Raw genomic sequence first — 13,211 nt, 5'->3', positions numbered from 1 at the left:
CCTTATTGGTCCTTTTGGTCAGGTGCCAACCAGGTTATTTGAGCTTCTTAACCCTTTGCAGGTAAAGGAGGGATTTTATGGTACCCTTAGCAGTATGTTTATGACAGGCTGCCAACTAGACATCGAGCCATTGATCACTACCTGCTGAGCCCAACAATCTAGCCAGCTTTCTATCCACCTTATAGTCCATTCATACAATCCATACTACTTTAACTTGCTGGCAAGAATATTGTGGGAGGCCATATCAAAAGCTTTGCTAAAGTCAAGATATCACATCTACCGCTTTCCCCGTATACACAGAGCCAGTTATCTCATCATAGAAGGCATTCAGGTTGGTCAGGCATAACTTGCCCTTGGTGAATCCATGTTGACTGTTCCTGACCACCTTCCTCTCGTCCAAGTGCTTCAAAAGGGATTCCTTGAGGACCTGCTCTGTGATTTTGCTGGGGTCTGAAGAGAGGCTGACAGGTCTGTAGTTCCCAAGACTTGGGCGGGGGGGGAGAGGGGGAGAGAGAGACTGGATGGAGAAGGAGACTGAGATGTGGTGGAGATGGGGAGACAACTGGAGGCCAGGACTGGATGGAGGATAGAGAAACTAACTGGATGAGGAGCCAGAAAGGAGAAACTGGGACTGGCTGGACAAAGCATCCGGGAGTGAAAAAGGGTGGGGGGGCTGGGACTTGGAAAGCCTGGAGGAGGAGAAGACAGTGGCTAGGCATGGAGAATGGGTCTGGGACAAGGCAGAGAGGATCATCTTGAGGGGACTGAGTAGAAGGTCTGGGACCATGAGAACACCCAAATCAAAAATATTGAATAGTTACTCATTCAGTGATTGTCCATCCTGTGCATTGAATGAGGCAGGGATCCTATGAGAAAAATAGTATGTGATCATGTAATTAAAGATTGTATCATATTACTTATGCATGAGGGGGCAGAATTAAGGTTGCACGAGCATCCTTGATTTTGACATTTCCTAACTTGGTAAAGTCAAGCACTCATCTTCATGTTCTTTTAACATGATTTTTTGTGTAATTTCATAGGGCTTTTAAAAAAACAGAAATAACAGAAATTCCATCATGTGGCATTATATTGACACCCACATGCTTCATCAGTAGGGTTGAAATCTTCAGGTCCATCACACAGACCTCTCCACTTGAGCTAACTGAGTAACTGAAGGCAGGTACAGTGGAACCCCAGAGTTACGAACACCCTGGGAATGGAGGTTGTTCGTAATTCTGAACAGTCCATAACTCTGAACAAAACTCTGTCCTTTGAAAAGTTTACAGCTGAACGTTGGTTTAATACATCTTTGAAACTTTACTATGCCAAAGAAAAATGCTGCTTTTAACCATCTAATTTAAATGAAACAAGCACAGAAACACCTTGTCAAATCTTTTTTTAAACTTTCCCTTTATTTTTAGTAGTTTACATTTAACACAGTACTGTACTGTATTTGGGTTTTTGTTTTTTTGTTTTGTCTCTGCTGTTGCCTGATTGCTTACTTCCAGTTCCAAATGATGTGTGTGGTGGGCTGGTCAGTTCCTAACTCTGGTGTTTGTAACTCCGAGGTTCTCTTGTAGTAGGATGTCGTCCTCTGTAGATCAGTACTAGTTGGGGATGGGACATTTTGCTAGGGGGTTTCATAGACATTTGCAGGCAGCAGAGGAATGGTGAGATTCAGGAGTCTTGGATTCCATTCCAGGCTCTGGAGAGTAGTGTGCTCTACTGGGCACAGACTTTACTGCCCATGGCTGGCTTCTTGACCTAGTCCCATTCTCCCTGTTTATCCAGTCACCACTCCTTAGGCTTCTCATCCTGATTCCAGTTTTCTTGCCCAGCCAACCCTAGGCTCCCCCATCTGATCCGTCACTCTCCTCTCCTTATCCCCCACCTTCAACCCTTCTCCATTTCCCCACCTCACAGCTCCTTGTCTGAGCTCAGTGTTCTCCTTTCCCTCACTGGCTCCCAGTCCCAGCCTATCCTTCACTGCACCATCCACCTGCCATTACCATCTTCCTCCCTATTCTTAGCCAGGCTTCCCTCCTTCTTCACCTGGTTCCCAGTTTACTCCCGTTCCTAAACTTTTCCTTGCCCCTCTGCATTTAGTCAGGTTGTTTCCTCTTCCATTCTGCCTATGCACCAGCAGGGCAGTCATTGATAGCACACGAAAGAGGTTCCTTGTTCTCAGTTCTGGCGCCCAACTCTGCCGTGGCACAAAGCAGCAACAACAGGGATAGTCTGGCTTCTTTGCCAGCCACCCTGGGCTGGAGCATTCAGTTGCTCTGTGAGTATGGCACATGTGCGACATCATCAGCACTAGGAACTGAGAGAGGCTCAAGCTTGCCGAGTGAGGTCAAATTAGCAGATTTTAACTGCTTATCTCTAAAGTCTCCAAGCATGTGCGAGCTGATTTTTTTTTTTTTTCCAAAGACAGGTAACTTGGCCAAATTTGACTGGATTTCCACAAGAACAGCAAAAGGTACATCCTTGATGTGAAGTCCACCCTCTGCCAAATTTCAGGTCCCTGGTTCAAAGCACTAAGACTCTAAAGCTTTCAAAGAAATGGTCCTAAGAATTTGTTTTAACATGGGCAACCTCATTTTTTGGAAACAGCTGAACGGTTTCTGCTGAGTTTTTTTTTTTTCTTTTTTTAAACCACCTGAAGTCGAGACCCAGCATGGAAAATTTCAGCTCAAATTGTTTGGCAAAGTTATAAGCAACAGAAGGCAGGATCTTATGGATTCTGGAATCTTATGGAAAGTGTCAGGCAGTCCTAATAGGCATTGCTGTCAGTCTCATGAAAATTAAACATTCTGGATAGGTCCTGTGTGAGTGTGGCATGAGTACCTGAAATCATTTGGATGAAAATAAAACTATTCATGCACCCAGAGCTTTTTCAAGCCTTTCTCTGCAAGCATGAAGGCTAGAAACTCAAGTTTTTTTAAAAATGAGAATCTCATCTCCTTTAGGTCTGTGCTCTTGTACACCACCTCCCCTGTAAACCTCAAAAAGTTAGCAGAATTAGGAGAATCTCCCTGATTTCTGTAATCATAGACTCATAGGACTGGAAGGGACCTCAAGAGGTTATCTAGTCCAGTCCCCTACACTCATGGCAGGACTAAATATGATCTAGAAGGACCTCAGAGTATTGGTTAATCACAGGACGACTGTGGGCATAGCTACACTCAAAACTTCAAAGTGCTGCCGTGGGAGCACTTTGAAGTGCGAGTGTGGTCGCATGCCAGCGCTGGGAGAGAGCTCTCCCAGCGCTCCTGGCGCTCCGCCTCCACGAGGGGATTAGCTTAGAGCGCTGGAAGCACAGCACTGTCTACACCGGCGCTTTACAGCGCTGTAACTTGCTGCTCTCGGGGGGCTGTTTTCACACCCCTGAGTGAGAAAGTTGCAGCGCTGTAAAGTGCCAGTGTAACCATAGCCTATGAGACCTGTGAAAAAAGCTAATGCGGTCTTGGGATGCATCAGGCGAGGTATTTCCAGTAGGGATAAGGAGGTGTTAGTACCCTTATACAAGGCACCGGTGAGACCTCCCCTGGAATACTGTGTGCAGTTCTGGTCTCCCATGTTTAAGAAGGATGAATCCAAACTGGAACAGGTACAGACGAGGGCTACTAGGATGATCCATGGAATGGGAAACCTGTTTTACGAAAGGAGACTCAAAGAGCTTGGCTTGTTTAGCCTAACCAAAAAAAGGCCAAGGGGAGATATGATTGCTTCTAAATATATCAGAGGGATAAATACCAGGGAGGAAGAGGACTTTTTTAAGCTCAGTACCAATATGGACACAAGAACAAATGGATATAAACTGGCCATCAGGAAGTTTAGACTTGAAATTAGACAGCAGTTTCTAACCATCAGAGGAATGAAGTTCTGGAACAGCCTTCCAAGGGGAGCAGTGGGGGCAAAAGACATATCTGGATTCAAAACTAAGCTTGATAAATTTATGGAGGGGATGGTATGACAGGATAGCCTAATTTTGGCAATTAATTGATCTTTGACTATTAGCGGTAGATATGCCCAATGGCTTCTGATGGGATGTTAGGTGGGGTGGGATCTGAGTTACCACAGAGAATTCTTTCCTGGGTGTCTGGCTGGTGAGTCTTGCCCACATGCTCAGGGTTTAGCTGATGGCCATATTTGGGGTCGGGAAGGAATTTTCCTCCAGGGCAGATTGGCAGAGGCCCTGGGGGTTTTTCACCTTCCTCTGCAGCGGGGGCACGGATCACTTGCTGGAGGATCTCTGCACCCTGAAGTCTTTAAACCATGATTTGAGGACTTCAGTAGCTCAGACGTAGGTTAGGGGTTTATTATAAGAGTGGGTGGGTGAGATTCTGTGGCCCGCATTGTGCAGGAGGTCAGACGAGATGATCATAATGGTCCCTTCTGACCTTAGTCTGAGTCTAGACCATTCCTGACAGGTGTTTGTCTAATCTGCTTTTAAAAATCTCTAATGATGAAGATTCCACACCCTTCCTAGGCAATTTATTCTAGAGCTTAACCAATCTGGCAGTTAGGAAGTTTTTCCTAATGTCCAACCTAAACCTCCCTTGTGGCAGTTTAAGCCCATTGTTCTTCTTAACCTCTGAGGATAGGACAAGAAGCAATTTTTCTCCCTCCTCCTTGTAACAGTCTTTTATGGACTTGAAAACTGTATCATGTCCCCTCTGTCTTCTCTTTTCCAGACTAAACAAACCCAGTTTTTTTCAATCTTCCCTCATAGGTCATGTTTTCTAGACAGTCAGTCTTTTTTGTTGCTCTTCTCTGGACTTTCTCCAATTTGTCCACATCTTTTCTGAAATGTGGCACTCAGAACTGGACACAATACTCTGGTTGAGGCCTAATCAGCGCGGAGTAGAGCAGGAGAATTACTTTTTTGTGTCTTGTTTACAACACTCCTGCTAATACATCCTAGAATGATATTTGCTTTTTTTACAACAGCATTACTCTGACTCATATTTAGCTTGTGGTCCACCATGACCCCCAAATCCCTTTCTGCAGTACTCCTTCCTAGTCAGTAGTTTCCCATTTTGTATGTGTGCAACTGATTGTTCCTTCCTAAGTGGAGTACTTGCATTTGTCCTTATTGAATTTCATCCTATTTACTTCAGACCATTTCTCCAGTTTGTCCAGATCATTTTCTATCTTATCCTCCAAAGCACTTGCAACCCCTCCCAGCTTGGTATTGTCCACAGACTTTATAAGTGTGCTCTCTATACCCCTGTCTAAATCATTGATGAAGATATTGAACAGAACTGAACCAGAACCAATCCCTGTGGGACCCCACTCGTTATGCCCTTCCAGCATGACTGTAAACCACTGATAACTACTCTCTGGTAACGGTTTTCCAACCAGTTTTTCACCCACCTTATAGTAGCTCGTTATAGGTTGCATTTCCCTAGTTTGTTTATGAGAAGGTCATGTGAGACAGTATCAAAAGCTTTCTAAAGTCAAGACATACCATGTCTACCACTTCTCTCTTCTCCTTCAACCCCCCCACCCCACCCACCAGGCTTGTTACCCTGTCAAAGAAAACTATCAGGTTGGTTTGACGCAATCTGTTCTTGACTGTTACTTAGCACCTTATTATCTTCTGTATGTTTGCAGATTTATTGATTGCTTAATTATTTGCTCCATTATCTTTCCAGGTACAGAAATTAAGCTGACTGGTCTATAATTCCCCAGGTTATCCTTATTTCCCTTTTTATAGATTGGCACTATATTTTCCCTTTTTTAGTCCTAGAATAATAGGGCTGGAAGAGACCTCAGGAGGTCATCTAGTCCAATCCCCTGCTCAAAGCAGGACCAACACCAACTAAATCATCCTAGCCAAGGCTTTGTCAAGCTGGGCCTTAAAAACCTCTAAGGATGTAGATTCTACCGCCTCCCTAAGTAACCCATTCCAGTGCGTTACCACCCTCCTAGTGAAATAGTATTTCCTAATATCCAACCTAGACCACCCCCACGGCACCTTGAAACCATTGCTTCTTGTTCTGTCATCTGCCACTGCTAAGAACAGCTGAGCTCCATCCTCTTTGGAACCCCCCTTCAGGTAGTTGAAGGCTGCTATCAAATCCCCTCTCACTCTTCTCTTCTGCAGACTAAATAACCCCAGTTGCCTCAGCCTCTCCTCGTAAGTCATGTGCCCCAATCCCGTAATCATTTTCGTTGTCCTCCGCTGGACACTCTCCAATTTGTCCACATCCCTTCTGTAGTGGGGGGACCAAAACTGGACGCAGTACTCCAGGTGTGGCCTCACCAGTGCCGAATACAAGGGGAATAATCGCTTCCCTCGATCTGCTGGCAATGCGCCTACTAATACAGCCCAATATACTGTTGGCCTTCTTGGCAACGAGGGCACACTGCTGACTCATACGATGGCAAAGGCAGTCTGAGTTTGTTTCCTTTGGGTATTACAGAGCAATTCATGTAGTTTGAGTACCTTTTTAAAAAAAAAAGTCAAATACATAACATGGGAACCTAAAATCATTGACGAATGGTGTAAGCAGATATGATGGATCTTTTCACTTGTATTGGAATTGTGAAAACACTGAATTAGGAGTTGTCCCATGAAAAAATATTAAGTGTGAGCAAATAACAAGAATATCACCTCATACTGAAGCATGGTATCTTTATAAAAATGGAAAAGTACACTGTTTTCTGTGTGAACACAGGTTCTTCCTAGGGAGCTGTGCAGGAAATGGTGATTGAGTAGGCTATTTGAGACACACAGCAGTAGATAAATGCTTTACTTAACATCCAAATAAGTCCACTCATTAATACAACCAAACAGCAGAGAAATAGCTTATAAAATGATCATACTTACGCACGCTTAACAGTCATGGAAAACAAAGATAGAAGAAATCAGTTAGTGAAACCCCTCAGAAGACAGCGTACTGACCCAGTTGACGCCAAGCTGGGGACACACCCAATTTCATGGTGGCGTACACAGAGTTATATAACTAATCATATTCATAGCCATACTTGACCATTTCCGTGAACGTAAAACAGCTTGGGCCTTGCCCTTAATCTGTGTGTGGTATTTCGGGTGACTCACACTAACAAAAGCTCTTTGCACCAATTAATTTTGTACTAAATCCTATAAATCAATGCAGTTCTCTTTAACTAGTTGAAAAAACACCTAAAACTTAATTATCCATGTACCTGTTTTTCTGCGGTTAACTTTTTTTGTGTCACAGCATGAGTGCACAGTTCTACAACGCTGGGTTAAACCCTCAGGCCTACTTCAACTCACTCAATCAATATTACCTTTTATACTATAGCAAAACCCAACACACTCTGATTTAAAACTTCCTGCTTGCTTTCCAGCAGATTTCACTCTAATAAGCATTATAATGCTGTCAGCATTATCACATAATTCCTCAGCCAAATACTATACAACAATAGCAGCATAAAGTCAAAGATAAAATGGGGTCATAGGCCAGCCGTATGGAGCACTAGTGACACCTAGTGGTGTACTGCTCCAAATATAGAGCAGAAACTCTCTTGAAATAGGGAAAGAAGATGCATAAATCTACGTAGTCTGAACATGCCAGGGCCTATTCTCTGCATTTATAAACCTTAATGAAAGTATAAGTGGTAAGGGGCCTGTAGCATTAAGAATCAAATTTAATATTAGCTCATTATTGGTGTTTTTATTAATTGCATTGTATTGCTTTTACGGTTTGTAGACTAATTTGGATATTGCTCTGTGATTCCTTTGAACAAGAATTTGCAATTCACCTAAAAGGGATATACACCCCTGCCCGTAACAGGAAGTTTCACCACCCATTGTTTTAGACATAGACATGACTCGGCAGCTCTTTCATAGAGGCCCTATGAAATGCCATGCAAGAGGTAGATGGTTCAAAAGACCTGCTTCCCCACATCCTCTCCAACAGGCTTTGCATCTCAGTCTTCAGTCGCAACATGACATTATTTTTGATGAGAGTTCAAGAGCCGTGAAACACTTAACCCAACACGGGGACTAGAGATATATTATGGGTAGTGGAAAAAATTAGTAAAATGTACATCTTTGTAAGAACACTACATGTTTGTGAGACTGCAGTGTACCAGATAAATGGATGAAGGGCCAAATCCTGAGATGTGTTGAGCACCTGCAGCTTGCTTGGAAGTCGGGATTTGTCCCTAAATCAGTAAGATATTTGAAAAATGATGTATGAGAAATATAACATGATATACCTATGTATATTAGGGCTGTCAAGCGGTTTAAAAAAATTGAGATTTAAAAAATTAATTGCAATTAATCGCAGTTTAATCACAAGTGTTAAACAATATTAGAATACTATTTATTTAAATATTTTTGGGTTTTTCTAAATTTCCAATATTGGGTTAGGGCTGGGCGCTCTGGGCTCCAGCCCCGCATGGGAAGCTGCGGGCTGGAGTTTCAGCCCCCCCGCCACAGATACCTCATGCCCCGAACACAGGTATCCAATTAACGCATTAAAAAAATGTATGCGTTAACTTTGCTTTCAGTTAATTGCAGGCGTTAACTGAGATTAATTGACAGCCCTAATATTAATGTATTATAGTATGTGATTATATAATGAGATGACAATGCGTATGTGTATAGGACAGTTAAAATCAAGAGCTAAAGACTAAAGCCACTTAGGCACCCAAATTACGCAAGTGTGCAACGTTATCGTTTTCGAGTTTGTTTGGAAGGAATATCAAGATTCCTGAACTTTTTTTTTTTAAATGAGGCAACTAGTTTCTAATACTTCGGATAAACTAGCCATATTTTTTGTCTTGCAGTTGATGTGCATTCTTTACTTAGATGGATATCAAGTGCAAGCATCTTTGGTGTCCCAGAGAGAGTATCCACCTCTGGCCTTGATATTGGTAGTCTGTTGAGCCTTCCTAAGGAGGTATGATTAGCAGAAGCTTGAGAACCTGAGGGAATGCTTTAGGAGAGGTGGTCAGCTTCAGAGTGACATGAAACACTCCCTGCTATAATTAACAGTTGAAACTTGGGCAGCTCCTTCCTTGGTCTCAGTGAATTGAGTTTAGTGAGTTTTCACAATGCGGTTCTTCAAAGAACCGCAATTTTCTGAGTAACTCCCATTCCTCTTCATTTTTTCTGCCTCCAACACATACGTTTTATTTCTAGTAATAGTGAATTCCCTTATCTCTTGCTGTATGAGCTTGACAACCATGAGTGGTTCTACCTCCAAGCAGAACTCCTAATCCATCTTCTGAATGAGACTGCTACTTTAATCCTAATTTTGAACAAAAAGATAACTATAAATAAATGACTCTTGTGATATTGTTTTTGTGAGTAGATGTAGTACTGATTAGACTGGAAATAGAATTAAAGATGTTTCCTTTGATCTTCTAGGCCTGAAAAAAGATTAACTCTTCCACCACGTTTTCAGAAAGAACTTCAAGTGCATCTGTCCAGAAGCTCTTCAGTGGATTCAAATGGTATGTGGGTTTTCCACTTTGGATTAGGCGTGTATTCATAACCTGAACCATGTTTATAGCCTTGTATTGTCTTATGTACAAAACAATTTTAACAGTGAAAGACTGATAAAAGCCAATATACCCACCCAGGCTATTTTCTGAGGAAGCCTGCTTAATTGGTAATGTAATTATAAACTGATTAAACATAAAAAGAGCTATTCTGAATTAAACCAATGGTCCGTCTAGCCCAGTATCTAGAGTGACCAGACAGCAAATGTGAAAAATCACTTGAAGAAGTGGAGGTTAGTAACTGTAACTGGAGGGTCTTTGAGATGTATGGTCCCAGTCTATATTGCACACGTGGGTATGCATGCGTGCCATGCGCCCAAGTCTGGAAATTTTTCAGAGCAGTGTCCGTTGGCCCGCACACGTGCAGTAGCTTTCCTTGCGCACTGACAAAGGTTATATGAGGCAGTGCGGGTCGACGCTTCTGCAGTTCCACCTCTTATTGCATATCCAACAGGATTCAAGGAAGATGTGATGGAGGGTAGGTAGTGGAATACGGATAGGGACCATACATCTCAAAGAGCTTCCATTTACAGTGACTAACCTCCAGTTCTCAATCTTAACTGTTTAAGATGCATAATTTCTTGGAAATACTTCAACATCCCATTCAATATGAAGCAAACAGGACTGTATTCTTCTGTGTGTGTAATAACAATGTTTCTAGTCAGTGTTACCTTAAGTGACGCTATGCTTAGATTTGTATACTTGATGATACTCAAATATTAATAGTTGGCTTGTGTTCTTCCTACCTGTCTCAAGATAATTGTACCATCTAAGAACATAAAAATGGTTCTACTGGGTCAGACCACTGGTCCATCTACCCAGTATCCTGTTCTCTGGCAGCAGCCAATGCCAGGTGATTCAGAGGGAGTGAACTGAACAAGCAATCATTGAATGAATCATAGACTATCTGGGTTGGAAGGGACCTAAGGAGGTCATCTAGTCCAACCCCCTGCTCAAAGCAGGACCAAGCCCCAACTAAATCATCCCAGCCAGGGCTTTGTCAAGCCTGACGTTAAAAACTTCCAAGGAAGGAGATTCCACCACTTTCCTAGGTAACGCATTCCAGTGCTTCACCACCCTCCTAGTGAAAAAGGTTTTCCTAATATCCAACCTAAACCTTCCCCCCCCCCCCCCGCAACTTGAGACTGTTACTCCTCGTTCTGTCATCCACTACCACTGTGAACAGTCTAGATCCATCCTCTTTGGAACTCCCTTTCAGATAGTTGAAAGCAGCTATCAAATCCCCCCTCATTCTTCTCTTCTGCAGACTAAACAATCCCAGTTCCCTCAGCCTCTCCTCATAAGTCATGTGTTCCAGTCCCCTAATAATTTTTGTTGCCCTCCGCTGGATGTTTTCCAATTTTTTCGCATCCGTCTTGTAGTGTGGGGCCCAAAACTGGACATGGTACTCCAGATGAGGCCTCACCAATGTCGAATAGAGGGGAACGATCACGTCCCTCGATCTGCTGGCAATGCCCCTACTTATACATCCCAAAATGCCATTGGTCTTGGCAACAAGGGCACTCTGTTGACTCATATCCAGCTTCTTATCCACTATAACCCCTAGGTCCTTTTCTGCAGAACTGCTGCCTAGCCACTTGGTCCCTAGTCTGTAGAGGTGCATGGGATTCTTGCGTCCTAACTGCACTTGTCCTTGTTGAACCTCATCAGATTTCTTTTGGCCCAATCCTCTAATTTGTCTAGGTCCCTCTGTATCCTATCCCTACTCTCCAGCGTATCTATCTCTCCTCCCAGTTTAGTGTCATCTGCAAACTTGCTGAGGGTGCAATCCACGCCATCCTCCAGATCATTAATGAAGATACTGAACAAAATCGGCCCGAGGACCAACCCTTGGGGCGCTCCACTTGATACCGGCTGCCAACTAGACATGGAGCCATTGATCACTACCCATTGAGCCCGACAATCTAGCCAGCTTTCTGTCCACCTTATCATCCGTTCATCCAGCCCATACTTTAACTTGCTGGCAAGAATACTGTGAGAGACTGTGTCAAAAGCTTTGCTAAAGTCAAAGAACAACACATCCACTGCTTTCATCCACAGAGCTGGTTATCTCGTCATAGAAGGCAATTAGATTAGTCAGGCATGACTTGCCCTTGGTGAATCCATGACTGTTCCTGATCACTTTCCTTTCCTCTAAGTGCTTCGGAATTGATTCCTTGAGGACCTGCTCCATGATTTTTCCAGGGACTGAGGTGAGGCTGACTGGCCTGTAGTTCCCAGGATCCTCCTTCTTCCCTTTTTTAAAGATGGGCACTACATTAGCCTTTTTCCAGTCATCCGGGACCTCCCCCGATCACCATGAGTTTTCAAAGATAACGGCCAATGGTTCTGCAATCACATCCGCCAACTCCTTTAGCACCCTCGGATCCAGCGCATCTGGCCCCATGGGCTTGTGCTCGTCCAGCTTTTCTAAATAGTCCCGAACCACTTCTTTCTCCACAGAGGGCTGGTCACCTCCTCCCCATGCTGTGCTGCCCAGTGCAGTAGTCTGGGAGCTGACCTTGTTCGTGAAGACAGAGGCAAACAAGCATTGAGTACATTAGCTTTTTCCACATCCTCTGTCACTAGGTTGCCTCCCTCATTCAGTAAGGGGCCCCCACTTTCCTTGACTTTCTTCTTGTTGCCAACATACCTGAAGAAACCCTTCTTGTTACTCTTAACATCTCTTGCTAGCTGCAACTCCAGATGTGATTTGGCTTTCCTGATTTCACTCCTGCAAGCCCGAGCAATATTTTTATACTCCTCCCTGGTCATTTGTCCAATCTTCCACTTCTTTTAAGCTGCTTTTTTGTGTTTAAGATCAGCAAGGATTTCACTGCTAAGCCAAGCTGGTCACCTGCCACATTTACTATTCTTTCTACACATCGGGATGGTTTGTCCCTGTAACCTCAATAAAGGATTCTTTAAAATACAGCCAGCTCTCCTGGACTCCTTTCCCCCTCATGTTGTTCTTTTGTCCACTCCCTGCTTCTAGGGAACAGAGGCTAGAGACACTCAGAACGTGGCCATCTTGGCTAATAGCCACTGATGTATCTATCCTGCATTAACTTTTATCTAATTCTTTTTTTAACACAGTTAGTTTTTGCCTTCAGAACATCCCCTGGCAACAAGGTCCACAGGTTGACTGTGCATTGTGTGAAGAAGTACTACTACTTCAAGTGATGGTCCCCATGTGTCTTCCCACACGTGTGTGTTGCATGCGCGCCATGCTCCTGAGTCTGGAAGTGTTCCTTAACAATGTCCATTGACTTGCACGCGCATAGTACATCTCCTCGTGCTTCCCACAGGGGCATAAGAGGTAGTGTGGGTCTTCACCCCTCCAGTTCCCTTTTACTGCTGCATGGCCTGAGTTGGAACCCCCTTTTTCCTTTGCGTTCTTAGTCTGCTGAGAGTTGCTCTTTTTTGTACATAGTTGTAGGTAGATTTACAGGTAAGTTTTTGTGCAGTGTACTTAATGTAGAAGTTCTTTTTTCCCTTTCATGGATCGACACCCTGCCTCCTGCCCATGCTCCTGCTCCTGCTCCTTCTTCCCTCTGGAGCACACATCGTGGCACTCTGCTCCATCTGTAAGTCTTTCCTGCCCAGGATCAGGGAAGCCCATGAGCTCTGCCTCCTTAAATTCCTTATGGCGGAAGCTATGCAGCCCCAGGCACAGCTGGGCCAGGATCTGAGACACTCCCCCATCT

General features: G+C 43.8%; 1 protein-coding gene across 4 annotated transcripts in view; it reads left to right on the top strand.

Annotated features, from left to right (window-relative positions):
- The window catches only part of TDRD7 (tudor domain containing 7), a 102,733-nt gene that overhangs the window by 28,232 nt on the left and 61,290 nt on the right, over positions 1–13,211 (top strand). For all 4 annotated transcript variants that reach the window (XM_084628312.1, XM_084628311.1, XM_084628310.1 and 1 more), the window contains one exon: positions 9,371–9,456. In XM_084628312.1, coding sequence (XP_084484438.1) covers positions 9,371–9,456 — 86 coding nt within the window. The remainder of the gene's footprint in view (positions 1–9,370; positions 9,457–13,211) is intronic.

This window comes from Lepidochelys olivacea (genome assembly GCF_965140295.1).
Source record: "Lepidochelys olivacea isolate rLepOli2 genome assembly, chromosome: 5".
Classification (NCBI taxonomy): Eukaryota; Metazoa; Chordata; order Testudines; family Cheloniidae; genus Lepidochelys; species Lepidochelys olivacea.
Note: the sequence above shows the minus strand (reverse complement) of the source record. Positions and strands in the feature narration are given on the sequence as shown.